Genomic DNA, 23,982 nt, shown 5'->3' with positions numbered 1-23,982 from the left:
GTAATCATTTCTTAAGTCTTCATAAAGATCATCTGCATCATCAACCGGCAAGAACATCTTTGTTAATTTAGTCTAAGATTTCAAGACTGTCTTACCTTTATGAATCATTTAGCCATCTTTGTCTGGTAGACTCTATGATGTTTCAAGATTCCTTCTCTGTCATGCTATCTACATCATTAAAGGTAATCTGTTTATTCAGAAATATCTGCTTTAACAAGTAGCAACTAACACTTCAAGGTCTTGTTTGGCTTTAATACCACTATCAATTAAGGCTTGTTGACTGCTAGAGCTTTGTTGACTGCTAGTCGTGCCTAGTTGACTCATAGTTGAGGCCAGTTGACTCGTATTTGAGGCTAGTTGGTGACTAGGGTTACTAGCCCTTGACTAGCGTTACTAGCCCTTGACTAGGGTTAACTAGCTCTTGACTAGGGTTAACTAGATTTTAACTATTCAACGACCCTTGTCACTTTGTAGTGTAGTTTTGTTGAATATTTGTTCTACCTTGTTGATACCTTTGTTGTGAATTAGAGTTAGTTACACCAATATGTTTCATCTGTTGTTCGATTACCGCTGTGTTGTTCATTGTATTTATTTCAATGGCATATTCAAGTTTGTTTTAAGCTTTACTCTTACGTTCTGATCTACGATAAGATAAGATATATCTATTAGCCTTTAAGCGACATGGTAAAACCATTCGAGCTCTGGAGCATTGCTCCTGGGATCAAGTCATGCTCTCGGGAAAAAGTCTGATTCATTGATCAGTATCCTTAGCAATGATTAAAATCTCATTAACATCTTTCTTCTCAATTTAAAAAGAATACTTCTTGTGAAACCATTCCATATCTTGTTTAAATCACTGATTTGTCAATTTTAGTTGATAAAAAGGACATTTTTCTAGTTTGTAAAAATGACACCAGGTGTCGCTTTTTAGTTCATAAAATGACACCAGGTGACAACATCCCTTATCCAGTATGGTTTAGAACTGTTCTGATTGATTGTTGGCATAGACTGGTGGTAGAGATACTTGATTTCCATTCAGAAGTCCCGAGTTCATATCACAGTTGGCTTGTTCTCTTAATTCTAGTCTGATGAAAAATTTAGTTAAAAGACTAACAACTAGGTGGAGTTGGTCAGTTGCTAAGAGTCCTGGCAACGGCGATCATGCCAGGAGTACCGTTGCTATCAAAACAAGTGCGGAAGCTCAAATATAAATACTCACTGGTAACCAAGCTCATACCAGGAGCACCGTTGCTATTAAAACCAAGAGTACGAAGAGCAGCTACACTACGAGAACACCCATGTCTGGGAAAATGATTTGATCCATCGGAAACTAGATAAGGGGAGTACCCATACCAGTGTACAGGGTGTAGAAATAGGAAAAAGTGGTAATTCTAGAAATGGCCTTTTTTCTAAAATTGAGCTCAAAAACCATGTTTTTAGGCCGTTTTTAAAAAAGTCGTTGATATATCACCTTTCCTATTACTCAAGCAAACTTCTTCTATCAATTCAGAGCATACTATGGATGGGAGACAGCAGAGTAGAGGAGCCAGCTGCAGTACGATATTGACGATTAACAGGCATGAATGAATGAATGAAAATATTTTTTTTATAGCGCCCTCCCCTATTCCACTGTAGCAATGTTCTACAGCGCCCCCCACATAGTTCCTCACGCCCCAAAATAACGACGGAAAAGATGCGTCTTTAGGTCCTTTTTAAATGAGACTAATGAGGTCTCCTGCCGCAGTGCTGAATCAGTAGGTCCTGTGCCCCTTAATGCATGCTTAATAATCGTACTCATCCCAAGATTTAGCAATGTAAACATACACTAGCCTGCATTTTCCTTTCTATTTTCGGACACAAAAAACTACATACAAAATGATCTAATTCATAATAAATAGTAATTTTTATTTTTTTTGTAACTTATGGTTACTTCACACATAGATATAAAAAAAATCGATCAATACTTCTTCATTTCATCAGTTTAATTCATAATCGTCTAAATCTGCTACAGCATGTGCTTTCTCATTCTTTATACCACGATAGTCATATACAGGGTGTCACACTCTCCCCTACTTAAAAAGGAATGGGCCACATAAAAAGTATGAGCCACAAGTCAGATTCGCCACCACAGGCACAGTGTAAACAACACTGACGAACTGCTCGACCTAACCCGCTGACAACAACAATTTCTTTAATTCTTCCCATGGAGAGTCGGACAATCTGCATATGTTACAGTGACAATCCAAATACACAACTCTTGGTATGGTGCTGCACAGAAATACACTGATTTTCCATGCAGAACATTCTGAGAGTACTGTAATGTGGTCCAAACTTACTATCTTTGAAGTCGCACAATTAGCAATTTTTCATGTCCTAATAATACACCCATTTCTAACATTGTATGGACATGAACTACAACACACTGACTTTAAAGCGACCAAAACACGGATTTCATCTCGGGAAGAGACTGGGTAGCCATCAATGCACATTGCCAATGAAGAGAGGTTACTAGCACATCATCCAAATATTACTTTTCTGCAGCAATCTCCAAGCAGAACTGCTAAACTAAACTCACCAGATTCACAACCCAAACGCCAAGTCAGTCATTGTTTGCAGAACACAATATCACTGATCTCATAATACAAGGTTATACTACTTAAAACTGTTCACTAGACCTGAGTTGAATGTGAAAAACGTTTTAAATCTAAACGTATTTTCAGCAGATGACTGTCCTGCGACATTGCAGCAAGTTGGTGAGTAGGCTGAGCAATCAAGACCGAATTGATGGAGGCGACAGTTGCCTAAGTTGAGCCGTTCTTATCCCAACCTGGATAGCATTCAACGTGGCAGCCACTTCCTCCACGTGATTCACTGTCTCTGTACATTGTGCATGTACCGTTGCATGTCCACGTGACAAAGTATCGGCATCAATATTCATTTTACCGGAGCGATATTTCAGAATCAGCGGAAATTGACATAGCTCAGCCATCCATCAATGGCCTGTTGCATTGAGCTTAGCGTTGGTAAAGACTCTGAGCTGCTTTGTCTCAAGCTGCACTTATTTGATGTAAACTTCAAAGGAGTTGATGTAAATGTCCAGACTGTCTTTACTGCTTGCCTCAAGGTGGTGACAATGCATCTACTGGACATGTTCTACAATTCAAAATAATTCATATAAAGGTCCAGACTGCATTTAATGGCTGTCCCTAGGTTGTTACTGGACTGTTTTTTCTCCGCCTGAACTTCAATGGATTTGGTGTGATGATCCTGACTGCAGTTACTGGTTGCGACCATGCATCTACTGGGTTGTGACTGTCCAAGGATCACCATTGCAACTAGTAAGATTACCTTCAACTCGTAATCGTGCTCTTTGTATGAATTCATATGAAGTTATATGTGTAAAACCAGATGGACCAAGCGAAGCTCTCTGGCCGTAGGTCTCTAGTTTAACTTTCAGTTCCATATCATGTTAAAAAGAACAAATTATTCTGAAACGAGCCAAATTCAGGTTAAATAGATTCAGTTGTTACTCGAGGCCTTTATTTAGACTAGCTGGACGTAGTAAAAAAAACCTCTTATGCAGTTCACTGACTGGAGTCAGTAATGTTATGCAACGTTATGTATTGTTACCCAGATGCCCAACTCACATAATCAACTACCTGGGGGAACTCGAAACTGCTAATATTACACCTCAATTTGTTGGTTTTTTTTTAGATGGATATCCCTTGTGCATTGCAATTGCTAAAATCCTCATAGAAAATAACCGCAAGCGTTACATGTTCAATTCATAGGGTGATATGCATAAAAAGGTATTTATTACTGTTAGAAGCAAAAAGGAGAAGTATCAACTAGCAGTAACTAGTAAATGTAAGTAAAAGGTCTATTTCGAATGCATAATATTTACCTTTTACTTCAAAGGTAATGCTTCTACCAGACTAGTAATTACTAGTTTACAACTGTGATGTCAGCCTATTCAGAGGCCTGGACAGAGGTTATGTAAGCTTGCTTATGCTGTTCTTAACTATTGTACTGCTTGACCCTTTTGTTACCTCTTTCAAAGTAGTAAAGTATTTTGATGATATGCATAAACTGGCTAATGCTTTTTACTTGAAATGTATTGCCTCATCTCATTCTCCGAAAAAGCAGTTACATCCAAATGGCATTTTCTTCATGAAATCAGAAATCAGGTTTGATTGATTGGACGGGGTGTTGGTATTAGGACATTTATACTTCTTCCTTTTCTTCGAATCTTTTATTAATACTGCCATTTGACAGAAATAACTCCGATGTGCTTGATTTCCAAGGTTGTTCTACAGCTACCTTGAGATCTAGGTGTATTTACTACAAAATATGTAGTATTTACTTCATTTTTTGCATTTCGAATGAACTATTTACTACTTTTTAAGTCAACACTAGACGAGTAAGTACAAGTAAGTAAGTCCATAGAAAAGGATATCCGACTTTAAATGCAGATTACTAGAATCCTGGGCAATGTTCCTGAAATACAAAGGTAGCAGTAGAAAGCCTAGTCTGTCTTTTATCACATGTTACCTGGATCATTATGTAACTGCCATGGATGACTGAGCAATCATGACCTTTATGAATTGTGGTAAAATCAGCACTGTGCCAAGTTAACTTATTTTGTGGCAGTGGATGCGTATATAAATGGCTTTTAGTTTTCTTTGGCTGTTACATAATGTTAGGGGACCGGCCATTCATAATGCACTATTATTATTATTATTATTTATTAAATCCAAATAAACAAAATTACATATTGAGACAATTGCCAGGGCTTAGGCTGAAAGCATTAATAGCCCTGGTTACAATGGTATACAAAGAACAAGTTAAATCAAGATAAGGTAACATACTTTGAATGGAAAGAAAGGGATGCAAGTAAAGGTAAAGTAACACAAATAGTTATAGTTTGTACAAAGGTAGTGATTGATGAGGGGTTCCATTGATATGGCACTAGTTACCAGAAAAGGCGATAATATTACTGAGAAAAGTGGCTGTTTTTTCTACAACAAGCCTGTTTGAAGTAAGGTCCAATGAAAATTGACCATTAAGAAGAAAATGGAGCCTCTCATCAACACGAAGATTGAAAAACCTAACAGAAGTAAGGTGTGGCAGCAAACCAGGATCATTCAAGAAATCGTTACGTAAATCATTTAATAAAGGGCAATTAAAGAGAAGGTGTTTAGTAGATTGGGAGTGAGCCCCGCAATCACAAGATGGACTTAAAACGTTGGTAAAATTGTGGGAATAAAAGTGACACCGAAAAACTAAGTCACACCTTGTCCTATTGAGTGAAAGTTCATTTTTACGAGTAAGAGCCAATTTTGTAGAAGTAAGAAGGTTATGTTTACCTCCCAGAAAAATTCGGATATTGTATTTAAATGAGTTTCTTGAGAAGCAGTTTTTTATATTGACAGGCACAGACTCCCAATCTCTAATTACACATGGCACAGTTGACTTGCTAAATCTTGCAGATGATCTAGGGGGAAGTACATAGTCTCGCTGGGTCCTTAGACGGCCAGGAGGCGCCCGATTACGATAAATGTCAAATATTTCATTGACATAACATGGTACCAAATTGTGTTGTACCTCATACAAAAGCACCAATCTTTTTTCCCTACGCCAAGCAGAAAGTGTCATCCAATCCAAACATTTTAAAACCTTTTGGGTGTTAGTCCCATGAATACAACCACTGACTATAATGGCACCCCTATAATGGATTTTATCTAATTGAGAAAGTAGACCCTGATTGGTAAAGTCAAACAAATGTAATAGATCCATATTCAAGATGAGGTAATATAAATGATAGATACATGCATTCAAGATGCCTTGATTGAACCGTAAACTTCAAAGCATTCAGTGGATTTAACATGTTGTTACATTTCACTACAATATTGTTGATATGCATGTAAAAAGTCAAACACTCATCAAGTGTAACACCAAGGTGCTTATGGAATGCGCCCCTGGGAATAACTCCCGTACCCAAAGACAGAGGTGGATGGTTATTGATAGTTTTACGAGGAGAGTGAAATATGACCTCTTTGCTTTTTGACGCTTTAAAATCAAGTTTCCACACATCCGACCAAACTGACAAATTGTGAAGGTCATTTTGAATAAGAGTATGGGTTTCGTCAATGGAATTCGGCAAGGCCGGGAAAAATAAAGAACTGTCATCAGCATAAAGATACAAGATACAATTTTTAACAACATCACTTAGATCATTAATACACAATAAGAAGAGGAGCGGGCCAAGTATAGAACCCTGTGGAACACCACTATTTATATAACCTGTCGGGATCAGATCCGAAGAAGAACTTTCGATCTTTACCTTAACCTTGCGGTTTGAAAGATACGACCTGAGCAGTTCAAGAAGTTTTCCCCTTATACCATAGGCCTTAAGCGTTTGAAGGAGAAGAAAATGTGGAACAGCATCTAAGGCCCCCGCAATATCAAGAAAAACCCCTCTAGTTTCCTTACCATTTTCAGAATTTGAAAGAATCATATTTACAATACTTAGAAGCTGCTTATCAGTACTATGACCAGGAAGAAAGCCAGATTGACGTTTGAATAAAAGCTCATTGAGCTGCAAATGATCATGCATAGATGAGTACACAACCTTTTCAAACAACTTAGACATGGAGTTTAGCAGGGTAACAGGACGGTAATTAGAAGGACATGACTTACTCCCTTTATTCTTATAGATCGGCACTATGATGCCTAATTTCCAACAATCAGGAAAACTGCCATGCTGTAGGAGGACATTAAATAACTCAGACAGTGGTTTTGCAAGAGAAGAAGCTACAAGTTTGAGCATTTTATTTGTTACACCATCGACGCCGCCTTGTTTTGAGACGTCCAAGTCCAATAGAAGTTTTCTGACCTCGAGTTCAGTGGTCCTCAGGTCACTAATTGATGCCATTGTCCTTGCAGGGAAAACTGGGGACAAGACCTCATTGTGGTCATGATGAAATTTGACCATAAACTGTTCCAAGAATAGCTGGCACTTTTCCTGCTGGGAAACATACATTATTATCATTGTGAACAATACATGGGATACCAGAGGCAAACTTTTTACCGAGAAGTTGCTTAATAATATGCCAATAGTTTTTGCTGCTGGACGAACTGGTATCATAATGCACTGAAGGAAGTGTAACCCCCGTATGTACGAATTTTTGACCGAAAGCATAACGGGTGTGGTAGCCTCCGGATGGAGCCCCGCCTCGCCGACTAATTATTGTTAGGGATCGTTTGAGAGAACTATTTGGTAACAGAGTAATTGCACTGTTCCATGATGTTGAATGGCCTACTTGATCGCATGATCTTACACCCGTCAGACCCCCAGCTAACATCCAGGAGTAATTTAATGAATCATTGTGTAAATCCCTAAGTTGAATGCTAACTTGGCACAGTGCTGATTTTACCAACTTTCATAATGGTCATGATTGCTCAGTCACCATGGCAGTTACATAATGATCCAGGTACCATTTGATAGAGGAAAGACTAGGCTGAAATACTGCTAAGAATTCTAGTAATCAGCATTTTAAGGTTGGGTATACCGTTTTTATGGACACCCTGTACTTTCAAGTAAAATGTTTTACTTCAACTTTATGAATACAATTGGAAGTAAATGCTACAAATTTCAAGTAAAAAGTATTTACATGTACCTGTTTTTATTATCTTTACATATTTTAATGCTATACAACATTTTTGACCAAAAAAAAATTGTTCTTCATTCAGTCTGTTCTCTACGATATCTTATTTGCTTTGTGTTGTTTTCAATCTTATCGGTGGTAGGACCCAGAAAATGTTGAATAATTGATTTGTTTCTTCCGTACATGTACATCTTTTTTACATTTTTCATCTTTCCTAAAAAAATGAATATTTATCGTTCATTACGCTTATTGAAATCATTATAGCCAAAATATGCGGAAGGCACATGTTTAATACATCATTTTTATGTATCTCCTCAATATTTTTGAAAGGTTTCAACAGTATTTTTTTTAAACAGTATTTTTTCTGTAAGACTCTGAATGAATGAAACGAGGGGTTACGTGTTAAAATTGAAAATACGATTTTCATAGGCTTACATTTTTTTCACATTTTTCATCTTTCATTTTTTTAAGTAAAATCAGCAGATACACCGTTGGTAAAATCTATCACGCATTTTGCTTGTTGACTTTATCATAGAAAAAACCGCAGAAGGCACTTGTTTAAGCCATCATTCGTATTATTTTATCACATTTCATTTCATTTTTTATGTTTTTGAAAGGCGGTTTTCAACAGTAATTTTACTGTGAGACTAAGAATGAATGAAACTAGATCTGTACCGAGGCAATCAGAAGGCTTCCTGGGCTTGTGGCCTAAAGCATCCCGAAAAAATGTTGTTGTGTTTTGCTCCAATTCGTCACCTGTTTTTTTTTTCTTCAAAATGCTCTATGTATCTTGTGGTTCATATTTCAGCGAAATTTGTTGACCCCGTTTCTATGTCGTTTCAGGCTTACCGTCTTGGCCTGTATGGTCCCCGCTATGTCTGGATGATACTTGGCCAGTACACAGACAGGTGGTGGACTGTTGGAAACAACACAAACTGTACCGTGACGCAGTTGAGCATGGCAGTGTCGGGACTGTTTACAGTTGATGCACTGAATGCCCTCCTGGGGGAGAACCCTTCAACGTCTGGACTGGTAAGTAAAGCATGCAGTGAATTGGGTACGGTGGTCAATTGAAAATGCATCTCACGTTTGCGTTGAATTGAACAAAAATAGCTTAAAGCGAACTTCGTACAAGCAATAAAATGCCCTTACCGCCCTCAGTTGGTATCAAAGCAATTGATTCATCGTCAAATCATACGCGAGTTTCTGAATTGAGCTCTATTGCAGGCCCTACTGTCCGCATATTCATTAGCCCAAGGCTAGCTCACTGAGAAGGTTTAATTCTTATCGCCCGAGAAAAGTGAAAAGCAGACCGAAACGCTGGTCTAGCGAAATCCCCTTTGATGCTGGGATTCACTAATGACAAATTCAGTGTGCGCTTACATCATAAGGATTTATAACATATTGATCACCAAATGTTGCCTCTGTATTTCGATATATGTTTTAGGTCCAACCTTTTTACTCCCATTCTGCATGAAAAACTTGGAATCTCACATCAAGGCCTGGTGCTTGCATGTGCCATTGATCCGTGTTTTTAGAATAAAAAAACCAACCTATTTAACTGTTATTAACAATTTAATGCCCTATTGCAAAAGGCCTAGATTTCCAACTTTCTGATCATTTCAGCCAATGTTTTGAAAAAAGTAATCGATACTTAGCAGCTACTTAAATGTACATGTGGCTACACAGGACCTGACTCTTACTAATGAAATAGTATTTAACTTACTAATTAAATTAGTTATTTGTTACCAATTAATTGATAAGATAAATATTGCTAAGATTTAAATTGCAAGAATCTTATTAGAAAAATCTAATTAACGTTTTCTTAAGAAAAAAATATAAGAAAAAGTTTGCTTCAAAAAGAAGAAAAAATCTTATCGAAATCTTACACGATCTCACACATATCATTATTGGTAAGAAATGAATTGGTAAGAAATTAGCAAGAATATAACTGATAGCACTTTTCTTAATAAGAAATTGGTAATTTCTATCTTATAATATTTTAATTAAGAAAAATCTTGGTAATAACCTTGCTGAGATAAATATTTGCCAGTGCCGTTAATTCTATCGCAGCAGTAAACTTTTATAAAAAAGCTAAGTAACGAGCTGATTTAAGACCTTTACGTATGTCAAATAAGTCTGGGGTAGGAAGGGAAACTTTCAATGTAGGAGGGTTCATTGTTTCTGCACATATATATATATCACTAGTGGGAGGCTTTTTCCGACTTATCAACAGTTTTCTAACTTTTTCCTGATTTATCCGAAATTTTTCCGACATTGTCCGACTTTGTGCGTAAGGTCAGATTTCCATAGACTCTGTGAAAAAAAAGGTCTTCCAAAAGTAGGCCATTAAAGATCAGAGTCATTTGATAAATGATTTAATGAGGTGTGTTGCAAACACCCAGAGTGACCCTAGTTGTGAGTACTAATTACTTCTTCCCCTTTGGAACATTTTCATGTCACATATTAGTGCATCTGGCTTGGGTCACTCCATGTAATGTCGGATAAATAAGGAAAAAGTTAGAGAAACCATTAATAACCATAAATAGTCGAGAAAAAAAACTACCACTATAGTGTATCTGATCTCAGCGTAGCTAAGAATCGGTAAAACTGCACTTTTCCCCTCACTAAAGAACATTGACATCGAGTTTGGCGGCATGTCCTCTATCTTAAACCCAAGTTGCATTGACACTTTTAGCATTCTGCTTACCTTTGCCTGCCATCGGATAACGTATGCTTTTCGATTCTCTTGAATCGGTTCAACTATAGCTAGAACATATTGCTGGACACCAAAATATGTATTCTATGCCAAATATGAAGCGAAATATGGCCCAAAATTGTGACATGGCGGCCATTTCATTTTTTACGTCACATTTTGACTCTTTCCGGGACCAACATTATCCTTAACTTTTATATGTTATATATGTTGTTCATGGCTCTAGGAAAATTCGTCCCCGGATAATTCGTCCCCGGAAAACTCGTCCCCGGAAAATTCGTCCCCGAGAAAATTCGTCCCTGGAAAATTCGTCCCCGAGGAAAATTCGTCCCCAGATAATTCGTCCCGGTGGATAATTCGTCCCTGGAAAATTCGTCCCTGAGGAAAATTCGTCCCCGGAATATACGTCCCCGAGGATAATTCGTCCCCGGAAAATTTAACAAAAGTTGAAAGTTTCCGACATTACTTTCTAGTAATAACTACTACCTTCTCCTTTCGACTTTTCTCATTCAGTGTTATATCTCTATTTACTACCCTACTAGCTAGTTACCTACTCCACTTTTTTCATAGTAGGTAGAGGTAGGCAGGCAAAATACATTTTTTTTTCTTCAAATAAGTATTTTTACTGGTCAGAATGAAAGAAAAGCTCTAAATTCTTCCATAAAATATTTTGCCTGCCTACCCTACCTGTTATAAAAATAGTGGGGTAGGTAACTAGCTAGTAGGGTAGTAAAGAGAGATATTACACTGAATGAGAAAAATCGAAAGTAGTAGTTATTACTACAGTCCATTCGACAAGACTTAAGGGTCTTAAAAAGTAAAGTCAGAAACTTTTAACTTTGTAAAATTTTCTGGGGACAAATTATTTTCGGGGACAAATTTTCCTAGGGGACGAATTATCCAGGGACGAATTTTCCTTTGGGACGAATTATCCGGGGACGAATTATCCTCGGGGACAAATTATCCGGGGACGAATTTTCCTAGGGGACGAATTATCCTCGGGGACGAATTATCCGGGGACAAATTTGCGGGGACGAATTTTCCGGGGACGAATTATCCGGGGACGAATTTTCCTGTAACCGTTGTTCATATGGCCCAGCAGTAAAGGAAAACACCATAAAACGTGTTCTGTCAATTTTTTTTAGGTGTTATTTTGACTCCACTAGATGCTGGCCTATTAGCAGTTCTCTGAGCTGACCTACTGTTGCTCTGTATTACCTCCTAGTATTGTCCCTGGCATAAACTTCGTTTATATCATAATCTTAACCTTTGATGCATAATCTTATCCCTAGATCATAATCTTATTCTCAGAATGTTTTTAGGGGTAAGGTGCTATTTTGACTCTACTGGATGCCTATTTGCAGTTCTTTGAGCAACCCTGTGGTGCTCTGTATTATCTTCTAGTCTTGTCCCTGGCATGAACTTCGCTTAGATCATAATCGTATCCTCTGATGCAGGTTGTGTTTCATCCACACTTAAAAAGGCACATTCGAAGCGCCGTTGTTCCAATCACTAGCTGCGTGACCGGTTTCGCCTTGCAGTTAACCACTCGTAGCAGCTTCTGCATGCTATCTCAACATACCGGAGCTCCCAATGTCGTGATCTTCCCTCAGATTGATATCCATCCATTCCAGTGATAATTTGATCATCTTCCTGCCAGTATCTAATGAGGGTCTGAGTTACCTTTACTACCATATGTTTGTTGACTTCCAATTCTCCTTGTACTTAAGGTAAGACCATTCTCACTTCTAGTATAATGAAGGCGTTTTGGTACTGGTATATACATGTAATCGACAATACACCGTCTGGAGTTTGACTTTGATAATCGCGTTTCTGGTCTCAATAATTCATGAGTTTTAGGCCAAATCTGACAACTTTGTTTTACCAATGAATTACGACACTGCATCACAACCTCGTTAATGGTCATGATGACTCGATTCACCCCTACAAGCTATAGCCATATACCAGAATTGTCGGCCTATGTTCTATATTGTCAGAGCTATTGCCAATAACCAAATTTAGGGATGATTGTTGTAGCTATCTTGGATTTTCTATGATGCAATCTCCTAACACATTCTTAAACATCCTTAGATTAGAGGATTTGTTTACTACCAAAAACTACGGCCGTACTCCTAAATTGTCAGCCTGCTGAAATGGACAACGAGTTATGGCACATCACAGAATTTAGGCAGTCACCGTGGCGGCCATCTCTGATTTCCAATAATGCAATTCCCTTACAACCTCATGAATAGTTTTGAAGGATTCATTTACCCTTCCTGTTACCCGATCTCAAGACTCATACTCTGCATTGATTATGAGCGCTCCGACAACACGTTTTAAAATCCAAAAATATGTAATTTATTACCTCTTGTTTTAAGTGATTAATTCATCAAGTACTTCATTTTACATCAGAAACATGGTATTGATTGGATAAAGCTGATTAGCGCATTACTATTGCCTTAACTATACCCTTACTAATTCACAATACGACTAGTTGGAGGGCGTACAATTAACTCATGTTTCGGAAATTCATAAAGTGATACCTCTGCTATCTATTTCAATCATACTGTAGTTTCATGAAAATAACACCACTTCGGGATATTCAAGGCCCGGCCTCTTCTCTCGAGTCTATTCACCAGAGGTAACCAATGAGTGACTTCGCTGGCCCTTGTGATGGCTCAGCCGAGCTGTCACGGTTACGCAAAACCACTTATTACTGCAGACCTATTGATTCGAAGTGTTGTGGGCCTACTGGTCGATGAGTGCGCATGTGGAATGACGTAAATGGTAAGGCCACTCGCCGACCGTTTATACAGGTTGTCTCATAAAACTGAAGCACCTTTAGATTGATCCAAACCCCCCAAAACAAAACAAGTCCTTATTGAAGCTCTGAAGTAAAATCTACGAATGCTTGCATTAGTAAAGCAAAGTGCGATTCAGGCAATGATAGTAGTCACGAAATTCCGAAGAAAAACGAGGAGCTCATCCTATGTTTTTCTACAACCCTCTTTTTTTGATTTAGACTCCCTAGGGCTACGTGGGAGAAAACAGAATCGAAGTTTCTAGGATCTGTGGTTTTCTTGAGTAATTCTAGGGCCTCTTAGGCCTATAAATGAAGCCCCACTGAGGGTACCCACATTGCAGACAACCTGTCCGACAATGGATGCTGTAGAGCTGCTGAGAAAACTACGCCGGCGCTACACCGTGACAGAAAAACTTGCCTACCTGAGAGACCAGAAGGAGGCACTGGTGCGCAGTATGAGAGAGTTCGCCGCCCACTAAAACATCCCCTGGGAGACGTTTAGAAGGTGGAATCTCTAGGACCTCGAGCAGTAGCAAGAACAAGGGCATGGCCGGAAGAAGACGGTGATGGAGCCCCGTGATCCGTTATGGCCACAGGTTGAGGACCAGCTTTATCAATGGCTGCAGCAGATGAGAGAGCGTCGCCTCGCAGTCTCCGTTCTCGACATTCAAGATAAGGCGTTGGTAGTGTGGCAAAGCTGGTGGAATGAGTTAGCCCAAGATGTCAGAGAAGGGATTCAGCATTGTCGCCCTCAGTTATGGGATTTCAACGCATCCATAGGCTGGGTGGAGTGCTTGATGGAGAGACGCCACGTGTCCCTACGGAAGGTGACCAAGAATACAACGACCGTCCCCGCTGATGCTGCTGCAAGGATCCAGACCTTCCGAGATGCGGTTACTGGGAGCATTGATCGTCCTTATTTACAGATGTGGTTCTTCTTTAACATGGACCAAACCTTTGTCCTGTTTGATATGAGAACCATGTACACGGCCAACACCACGGGGGAGAAGGCCATAGACGTCCGATCATCCAGGTCCAATACCAAGCTGGGATACACCGTCACCCTCTGCATCGCATCCTCTGGAGCAAAGTTGCCGGCGCACATCACCTTCCCCAGAAGAGGTTTCGTCCGGGTGTTTGCAGCCCACCAAGACAACCCACCAGCAGATGTAAAGATTACCCAATCGGAAACTGGTTGGATGAGGGAGGAAACGGCGCACCACTGGTTAGATGAAGTCCTATAACCCTACGTCACCGACAACGAGACCGACCAGTTCCTGTTAATCGTCGATCATTATCGGGTCCAACGGACAGAGAACTTCCGGACGAGAGTCCGCGACATGAGAGGCAGCCTGGATTACGTACCTGCTGGTTGCACATCCCTCGTACAACCGTTAGACGTTGCAGTCATGAAGTCCTTCAAATGTCACGTACGGCGACAATGGAAATCGTGGAAGAAGGACCACACGGACGAACGAGGAGACTGCCCTCACATCGGCCTGAGAGACGTGACCAACATCATCATAGATGCCTGGGATGGTGTTGATGAGGACGTTATCGTCAACTGATTTGAAGCATCGTTTCGATCAAGGCCAATCGAAGCTGGACCACATGCTATCTTGGAGGAAGAAGAGGAGACTGCCGTGGATGGACCAGAGTTCGTGAATGTAGTCGAGGAGGACATTATGATGGACTTGAACTGACTGTGGGTGTTGTGAATGATTGTCGGTACGATTCTGAAAGCTGGACAATCTAATGTGTATCTTTAGCTTTGAAAAAAAATTGAATCGGGATTTGCATAGTTCTTTTTTATTCCTTCACTGATTACTTCGGACAAGACTGTACATTCAGAGGGATGTTCGGTTTTGTCTCCAGATATGTGACGGACAACTTCTCATTCTTACCAATTTCGCACTGCAAAGTATTTTTGAAAGCCCGAAGCTGGTAAGGGATGATAAGACCCGAATACATGCTCCATTACCTCCCTGAGCAGTGCCTCACTTTGAAAGGGCAGGTCAGTCCCTAAACCCAGCAGAAGCCAATATGTCAGTTAGACTTTTTTCACCCTGTACACTATCAGCCATTAGCACTGGGACACCCTTTACACTACCAATGACGATTAGTTGAAAATGTTCTGGGACACTCAGTACAATGGCCGAAGGCCCGATCCCATTATCCCATTCAAAGGAGACCTACGAATCGGTTTCAACAACCCAAACAATAAGGATTGGACTCCAAACTGAAGAATATTGGATATGAGGCCTGGACAACCCTCTCTGGAATCTCAGCCAATGATCGCCCTTCTCAACAGCTCTGTTCGCCACCCTATGAGTCAGGGGCGGCGACACCGGCTGTTAATGAAGTGGTGTTATTTTCATGAAACTACAGTAAATTTGTCAAAAACCGGTTGAAAAAACATTTTTAAGGGTGAACTTGTGAACAACAACGTTTTCCACGGACAATTCCGCTGAATAAAGCCATCATGTTGGGAAGATACTCATGAAAATACAAAATCTGAAGTAGGGAATATATTCACTATAAACCTTGGTCATGAACTGTATGAAGTATTGTTGAATTAATTGAAGAATTACAGGATATACACCACTTTGAAATATAGCCGAAATCGATGGTCTCTCATTTTATGCTATGGGCTATAGCTGAAAAAAATACAATAGAAAATGTTGATATTAAAGGTTCAAAAATCAACAACGAAGTTTTTGATCTTTTTTTAATTCAAGGGGTAATTGTTTTTAAAGTACTCATTTGTATTCGCCTTTACAATCATGCTTAGTAGTCCTTATATCATTTTTCCCTATAAAGCACCAGTAATCTTCCATTACCCATAAAAATATGGGATTCATAGCTTCGGAATCAGGAAAGTTATTAGTTATCATCTAGGGGTTATTCACACAGGTCCAGAATGACAAAAATCTCGATTTTTGAAGATTTTTTTCCACTTACTAAAGTGGTAAAATGCAAAAACGAAAACGATGGGGACCGACGAACTAAATAACTATGCAAAAAAACCCGACTTATCTTTTGTTTCCATCGCGAACAGTCAACAACGACTTTTTGATACGTCAATTTTGATAAAACTTATGAGATTGATACAAATTAATGAAAGTCATGTAGATTTCCTAAAACTTGGCCAATTGATATGATTCGACTTTTGTGATGAAGGGTACTATCTCCTCTTCAATTTGATAGGATTTTTTTGTAAACTGTCTTTAATGTTATTTAATGGCCGGTTTCCATAGAAACCAATAAACAGTGTTATACAGCAAAAATAGTTAATTTGGGGCTTTAAAAAATCCAGTTGCCTCTATTCACATAATTATATCCCAAAAGAATGGAGACTGTTGCTATGATGGATCAAAAATTGTTTCATGTTGTTACAAATTTATTTTCGAGACTATTATTGGCATTAATGAACGCCAAAATAGGGGTAAAGTCAGCAGAGTTTTTACAATTTGATGCATGCATTGTAAAAACTTATTCAATATGATACACGGTACCTCTTGGTATATTTCGGGTTTAGTAGATATTGCAGAAAAGAATGCTTTTTGTCGCGTTGAGTTAAGACGTACATTGCCCAAGTAATTGCAGTTTTTGTAACCAAGCCTCAAGCGTTTCTTTGACTGGGAAAACTATGTCCCAAGCACTATGTCGTCGTCATATAGGTAGGGTTTTTCTCGAGGAACACCCGGGGAACCGTGGCTGCCTTCTACCTCAACTGGTCCGGGAGATCGAACTTGAAGTTGTGTCCCCCCTGTGGCAGCCATCTTGTTTTTGACGTCACATTTTGACCCTTTCCGGGCCTTAATTTTCCTAAACTTTTGATATGTTGTTCACATGACCCAACAGTACAAGCAAACACTACAAAACGTTTTCTATCAACTTTTTTGGGTCGTAAATCGACTCAACTATTAAATAGCAGCAGCAGAAACTCAGCATGGCAGTGTGCGTAATATCTCATCGTTAAGATATCTCTTATTTTTGTTGGAGTATGAAAGTAGGTCGATTTGGATCAAATTGTAGGTCTCAATCTCATCGTCCATTTGATTCAATCCCTTTGATCATTAGCAGTTTAGGTACATTGCTATTAACCCTTTCTCACGAATGCACGAGTATTCATTTAGTTCATTAATATCAATGGGGAATTCTTGATCCCAGATGTCAGATATTGCATATGGTACCACCCAGAGCTTCGTTGCCAGAATCTACATCTGTTTTAGATTAACCCGGGGCCACGGGTAGCGCTAGATTAGGACTTTCTCACGTTCGCAGTTTGCTTTGATGTCTGTAATATGCCACATTTGTGGGAAAATAAAGATATGATGATTCAGTTGTTAGTATGAAACCATCGTGTTTAGTTCGCCATCAGATCTGCGATCGCTGCAACTCCCATTTAGTAAATGTGTAGGAAACATCTTGCCATTTATGACACCAGATTCGTTCAACCTTATCGGTTACTTTTTCATGCAGGACACCCGTGACATGTGGTTAACAAAGATTAAGCGAGCACGGCTTCGCCGTCATGATCTGAAAAATAAAATGAGTAATAAAGATAAGCTTACCCTGACATTTTCAGGAGCATGTTGCTGTAACTCCTCGATGACATCGGCAGCTTGGTTGCGGAAAATCACCTCTGAACGTGCTTTCCGACCGTCGGCTGTTATGGTAAGGGCCATCGTAGTTCCTAGCTTTTTGTTAACGCAGCTTGAACAAAGGTCCATCCTCCGGAAACCTTTATCGTTGTATTGTAGGTGCAGAGTGGTATCGAGTCGTATAAGCACGCTCTGCCGGCAATCTTCAATCAGCTCATTGGCGTTTGCAGGGAGGGTTTTTGAATCGTACGTGTGACGTCGGTTATTCATGTGAGTCCTGCCAAAAAGATGAAAGATTATTCAAAAGGATACAAATCTCAGGGCACCACACCGACATTTTAGGACAAAAGTATAAAATACATGGTTTGCTTTATATATTGAAACTCTTCATCTCGTTGTTTCTGTAACGGGCAGATAAGGATGTTTACCAGCATCTAACTAAAAGAGGTGGCACAGACTGAAGGACAAATTATCTTTTTTTCCCAATAAATTCATCTTGGTACATCCGCAAAAAGTTGCTTAACAACCCACTCGATGCCCTGAATGCAATAAGATTGAGTTGGGTAGGCTGGTACTCCTCTTTGTCCTCTTGCGGTAGCTCAATCCACCTTGTTTGAAATGGTGCCTCGACTGCAGCCTGCAGCCTCGGGAATCCAAAAGCTCTTCTTTGGTCGAACCATTTTTGAAGGTGGTTATAATATAATATAATATAATTTTATTGCATGGACACTGATAAGAAAGATACATACAATTGTAATAAAATATCATTGAACAAATTAAATAACAAATTAAAAACAAGCCTAAAAACCAGTGCCCGTGCGGCACTACCCAAATGTCAGAGACCTCCTTGCGGGTGTCCGCTAAAATCAAATTACAATACCAACATTTTAAAACAAAAAAGAGAGTATTTTTAACCATATGTTTATAGACGACAGGTTGGGCACCTGCAGCGGCTAACCCACGTGGACGCGTCCTCCGGGTCAAATATCTGTTGCAGCCTGTGTCCATAGTCAGCCCTTAGCTCCTTTTTGAACCTCTGAATATTCCCCGGACGACGCGTGCCAGCGGGCAGCTCATTCCAGATGCCCCTAATACGATTGTACGGCAGCATTTTAGTGCCACTAAAGAAGAAAAAAAAGAAAACATTTCTCGTAATAACGACTTTTAATCTCGTAATAACGACTTTCTTTCTCATAATAACGACTTTTAATCTCGTAATAACGACTTTCTTTCTCGTTATAACGACTTTTAATCTCGTTATAACGACTTTCTTTCTCGTTATAACGACTTTCTTTCTCGTTATAACGACTTTTAATCTCGTTATAACGACTTTTAATCTCGTAATAACGACTTTTAATCTCGTTATAACGACTTTTAATCTCGTTATAACGACTTTCTTTGCTCTCCTCTGTACTTTCTCCAACTTAATCAGATTTTCCTCAGTTAAGGGATCCCACGCCACAGAGTTGTACTCCAGTTTGGATCTCACTAATGCATTAAACAATGTACGCATCATAGTGGGGTGCCTTGTCCGGTCGAATAATCTCCTTATCATTGCCCCTCTCTGATTGGCTTTACCTAAAATGGAGTTGATATGTTTATTAAAAGTTAGGTCCTTACTGACTATGATGCCCAGATCCCTTATTTCGTCAACTCTAATCAAGACTTTACCCTGAATGTTATAATAAAAGTTTACAGGATTATGTTTTCTTGTAATACACATGAACTGGCATTTAATGGGATTTAAGCTCATACCCCATTTGACACATCATCTGTCGATCTCCTTAAGATCTGCTTGTAACATCAGACTATCCTGAACCGTGTTTATCACTCTTGAAATTTTAGAGTCGTCAGCAAATAACGACATAAGGGTGTCTATGTCGACAACGTTGGGCAGGTCATTTACATACATCAAGAACAAGAGGGGGCCTAGTATTGACCCCTGGGGCACGCCGGAAGTCACATCCCGAGCTTGTGAGCTGACACCATTCATGACAACCTTTTGCTGACGATTTGTAAGATAACACTCAAACCACTTCAACAGTCTACAACTAATTCCAAAACTTTGTAGTTTGTGGACTAAAAGTCTATGTGGAACAACATCAAAAGCACGACTAAAATCCAGATAAATTATATCCACTTGCTTACCCTTATCTAGAGCTTCTCCCCACTGATGGAGAACATCAACCATTTGTGTACCCGTGGAGCGTTTTGCTCGAAACCCGTGATGTGCATCATTCAAATGATGTAGGATAGCAGGATAAACTTTATTATGAATTAATCTCTCTAGGACCTTTGAAACAACAGGTAAAAGTGACACAGGTCTGTAATTATTTACCTTGCCCTTATCCTCCTTTTTATGTACTGGAGTTACATTAGCCAGCTTCCATGGTGAAGGCATGCTTCCTGACGACATGCTCATACTAAACATAAATGTACATGAGTCAGTTAGGTCAAATGCAAAAGTCTTTAAAAATTTTGGAGATATATTGTCAGGACCACAGGCCTTGTTTACATCTAAGGCACTCAAGTACTTATAGACCTCATCGAATTTGAATTCTATTAGCTCAAGAGATGGATCATTGACAATAGGTACATCAGGTAACTCGTAATCAGCAGTCGAAAAAATGGAATGGAAGTAATCATTGAACACGTTAGCCTTGTCAGTGTCGGCTATAGCAGTCACTCCATTGGAGCTTATTCTCCTTGGGATCCTATTAGCTTTGACCTTAGACTGGTAAAACGACCAAATACGCTTTGGATTATTTTTAACATCCCGACCTTAAGAGCCAATGTACATAACTCGCTCTCGTTTTATCCCTCAGCCGACTACGTATCACTTTGTATCTATTCCAAGAGCCCTGCCTACCATCCCGTTTCGCTCTTCTTAAAGCTGAATTGACTTTGTTTGACAAATGTTGGACCTCACCGTTCAACCACCGTGCACGGCTAGACCTTTTAATCACTCGTTGTGGGACGAAAAGGTTAATGCCATGCCTTACCAGCTGTTCCAGGCCACCTCAATATTCCGACCCTGATGTAATTCTTTAAAACCTGAACCTGGACCAAGTTGTTCATGAATAAAGTTGCGCAATCCATTTATGTCTGCACGCCTCCAATCCAGTACTGGCCTTGACATTTGATCTGCCCTATAAGCATGTGCGTCAAACTGAAAAACGATTGGAAAATGGTCAGAACAAAACGATCCAGGCCAAACTTCGAGTTCATTCACAAGCTCGGGTTTATTGGTCAAAACAAGGTCTAAAATATTTCCGGCTCTATGGGTAGGTTCATGAACAGCTTGCCACAGCGAAAAATCAAACAATAGATTACAAAAATCTTGCGTAACATCATTGACCGTCGGTGCCATAGCATGCCAATCAATGCTTGGAAAATTGAAGTCGCCCATAACACACATATGTGAAAAATTTTGTGAACATTTTTGAATGACGTCATGCAGGTGAACAACAAAATCATGCGCAGGTAAAATCTCGTTTGGAGGGCGGTAACACAATACTATTCCAAGCATTTTGCTGTCACTAAGTCCTACTTCAACAACCAAGCATTCTAACGCATCAGACTCAAATTCCTGCCTCCTGGTGGATGGGATACAGCCTTTAACAGCTAGAAATACTCCACCACCACGCACGTCATTCGGCCTATCCCGTCCATACATTTCATAACTGTGTGGTAAAATTTCACTGTTTAACAAACTAGAATTTAACCATGATTCTGTCGCCGCAGTCACATCAAATTCATTACATAACACTAAACTTTGAAAATCCAGAAGTTTGTTTTTCTCATCATCAACTGTCTTAAGGCTACGCGCATTTAAATGAATCACATTCAGGCCAGAGCATTTATCGGTCGCATTTTCCTACGCTGATGAGTCCCGTCTATCGCCATTGCGCCTTTCCGACGAAGCATCCCTAGGATGTCTTTGTCTGGGATGGGAGTAATCCATCGGGGTCATACCCCGGTTACCGTGTTGATGACGTCGATTAACTCTCTCCCCGTTAACGTTTCTATCCCGTACACTCGCGTTATCTAGTTCAGCATTACCTCGCCTACCACGATTTGGACCAACAGTTGTCCAGTTCTCATTTCCAGAGTCCCGGTCCTGGCTTCGAGGTTGACTATAACCACCATGATTGACCGCGACCACGCCACGAGCACCCGGTATATTATTCACAATAGCCATGAAGTTTGTCTCCATGTCGCGCACTTGTTTTGATTTGTCATGGTTGATCGACACTTGTGCATACATGCGGCTATCTCGGAGTCTACTTTTAGCAACCATAACGTTCCTTTTATCCTCTGCATTCTTCAGACTGGCAATCACAATGCCTGGTCTTGAATTGTACGACTTCTTGCGCTCAGCGTAGTGTACCTCCACGGACAATTTGATCCCTTCCCTAATCAATGCATTCACTTTGCGTTTTACGTTCTCATTTTCACTCTCCCTTAGATTTCGAATGACAATATTCAAGGAGATGTCATCAATAACTGAAGCCTTCTTTACTGAATCAATCTCGTCCCGTATATCCGAGAGTGATGCTTCCATGTCCTCCCTAACAGAACGAACTTTGTCGTTGACCTTGGCGTCAACGGTTACGCTTAGCCTATCGAATATTCGTTCCTCAAAGCGTGTTTCGAGATCGTCTATCTTAGTCGTAAACCTAGCTTCAGAATCGGTGATTGCTTTAAGAACTTCTGAATACAACGAGTCAGTGACTTTAGCACCACCTTTGACCTTAGACTTTTTCACTTGTTGCTTTTTTACTGGTGCCTTCACTTGTTCCGGTACACACCAAGTATCTGTCCCGGAGTCCACAGTCTCACAGTTTTCTCCTTTCGAGACATTCTCCACACTGGCACCTGAATCACTTTGAATGTCCAAGTCATTTGTGGGTTGTTTAGACAGCTTTAGTGATTTCAGATATGAAAGCATACTAGAGTTTTGCTGAAGCGTGGCGTTGTCCAGTGACAGTGTCCTCATACGCTTATTAGTGCCCGTACATTTGTTAGCACTTGCATGCACTGCGTCCGCCATATTGGAACACACTGATTCAGAATTTTTGATCACAAAAATCTTCAAAACCCCACACTTACTGTCAGTTTTATCAAATTTTATCCCAGTCAATCGTCTCACGGATATTTATTCCTTCAAATATGGCACTTGAGACACACTTTTATAAAATCCTAACTTAGTAACACGACAACTTTACGGGTCCCATAAAACACCTGTCCAGAGTCAATCGGTGACATCACTAATATGTGGTTCTCCACAGCTTCAAATTCACAGATTCAAAAGGCATTAAATTCCCAAGACCAACCCTCCATTAGCGCTAACGGTGCACTATCGCTGGTTAGTGTTGTACATTTCATAAACCACAAAAAGTGGCTACATTTAGCGTGTCGGACCATTCTGTGGACTTCAAACCTGTTGGATTTTAAAATAATCGATCGTCTGATTGTTCGTCAATCGATTGTCTCAATTAGAACACAGAAAGCCGTATGTAGCCGTCTTAACTTACCCGCCTCTAGCCGTCGACGTCCCCCTTCCTGTGTCGGTCGGTGCTTTAGCAAATTTCTGATATCATCCTCTCGTTGGCTAACAAATCACGAAACGTTCGTGGATGTATTCGATAGCGTCAGGCGTACGCCGTAGGGGTCCGGCCATGGGCATGGCCTAAAATGTGGATCTGAATTTAGTCATCGAGATAGCGAATCTTCTCGGCAACCGTGTAAGAATGGAGATGTCGTGTAAACCTGCGCAAGATCCATCCAAATCAATGCCGGTGTAAAAGAAATGCAAGCCCCCCCCCCTTTAATCTAAGTATGGTCTTTTGGTTAAAGTGGATAGAGTCGCCGAGTTCCTTTATTGAAGATAATGTAGCTAACCCCAACCAAACCATTATCCTCATTCGTTGACAATTCACAGCTATTGTATGGGGTCCTGAATTCCTAGGACGTCCATTCCTTTTACACCGGGATTATCCTCAACATTATTGTATTCGTCAACATCACTGTCGTTGTCAGTCACCATAGCCAAACACGGATGTATATGGTGGCTTAAAAACAAAATCTCCATATTCATGAAAACATGGAACAAGAGACTATAAAAGACTAGAAGTTCAGATTCTAGGCCTACTAACTTAATCATTAATGACAGATGGTTACTCGTCA

General features: G+C 39.9%; 1 protein-coding gene across 2 annotated transcripts in view; it reads left to right on the top strand.

Annotated features, from left to right (window-relative positions):
• LOC135493844 (gamma-aminobutyric acid type B receptor subunit 2-like) overlaps positions 1-23,982 on the top strand; it is a 600,170-nt gene that overhangs the window by 252,158 nt on the left and 324,030 nt on the right. For both annotated transcript variants that reach the window (XM_064781458.1, XM_064781459.1), the window contains one exon: positions 8,511-8,699. In XM_064781458.1, the coding sequence (XP_064637528.1) occupies positions 8,511-8,699 (189 nt within the window). The remainder of the gene's footprint in view (positions 1-8,510; positions 8,700-23,982) is intronic.

Source organism: Lineus longissimus, chromosome 9 (genome assembly GCF_910592395.1).
Source record: "Lineus longissimus chromosome 9, tnLinLong1.2, whole genome shotgun sequence".
Classification (NCBI taxonomy): Eukaryota; Metazoa; Nemertea; class Pilidiophora; order Heteronemertea; family Lineidae; genus Lineus; species Lineus longissimus.
This window is presented reverse-complemented; position numbering and strand designations above follow the sequence as displayed.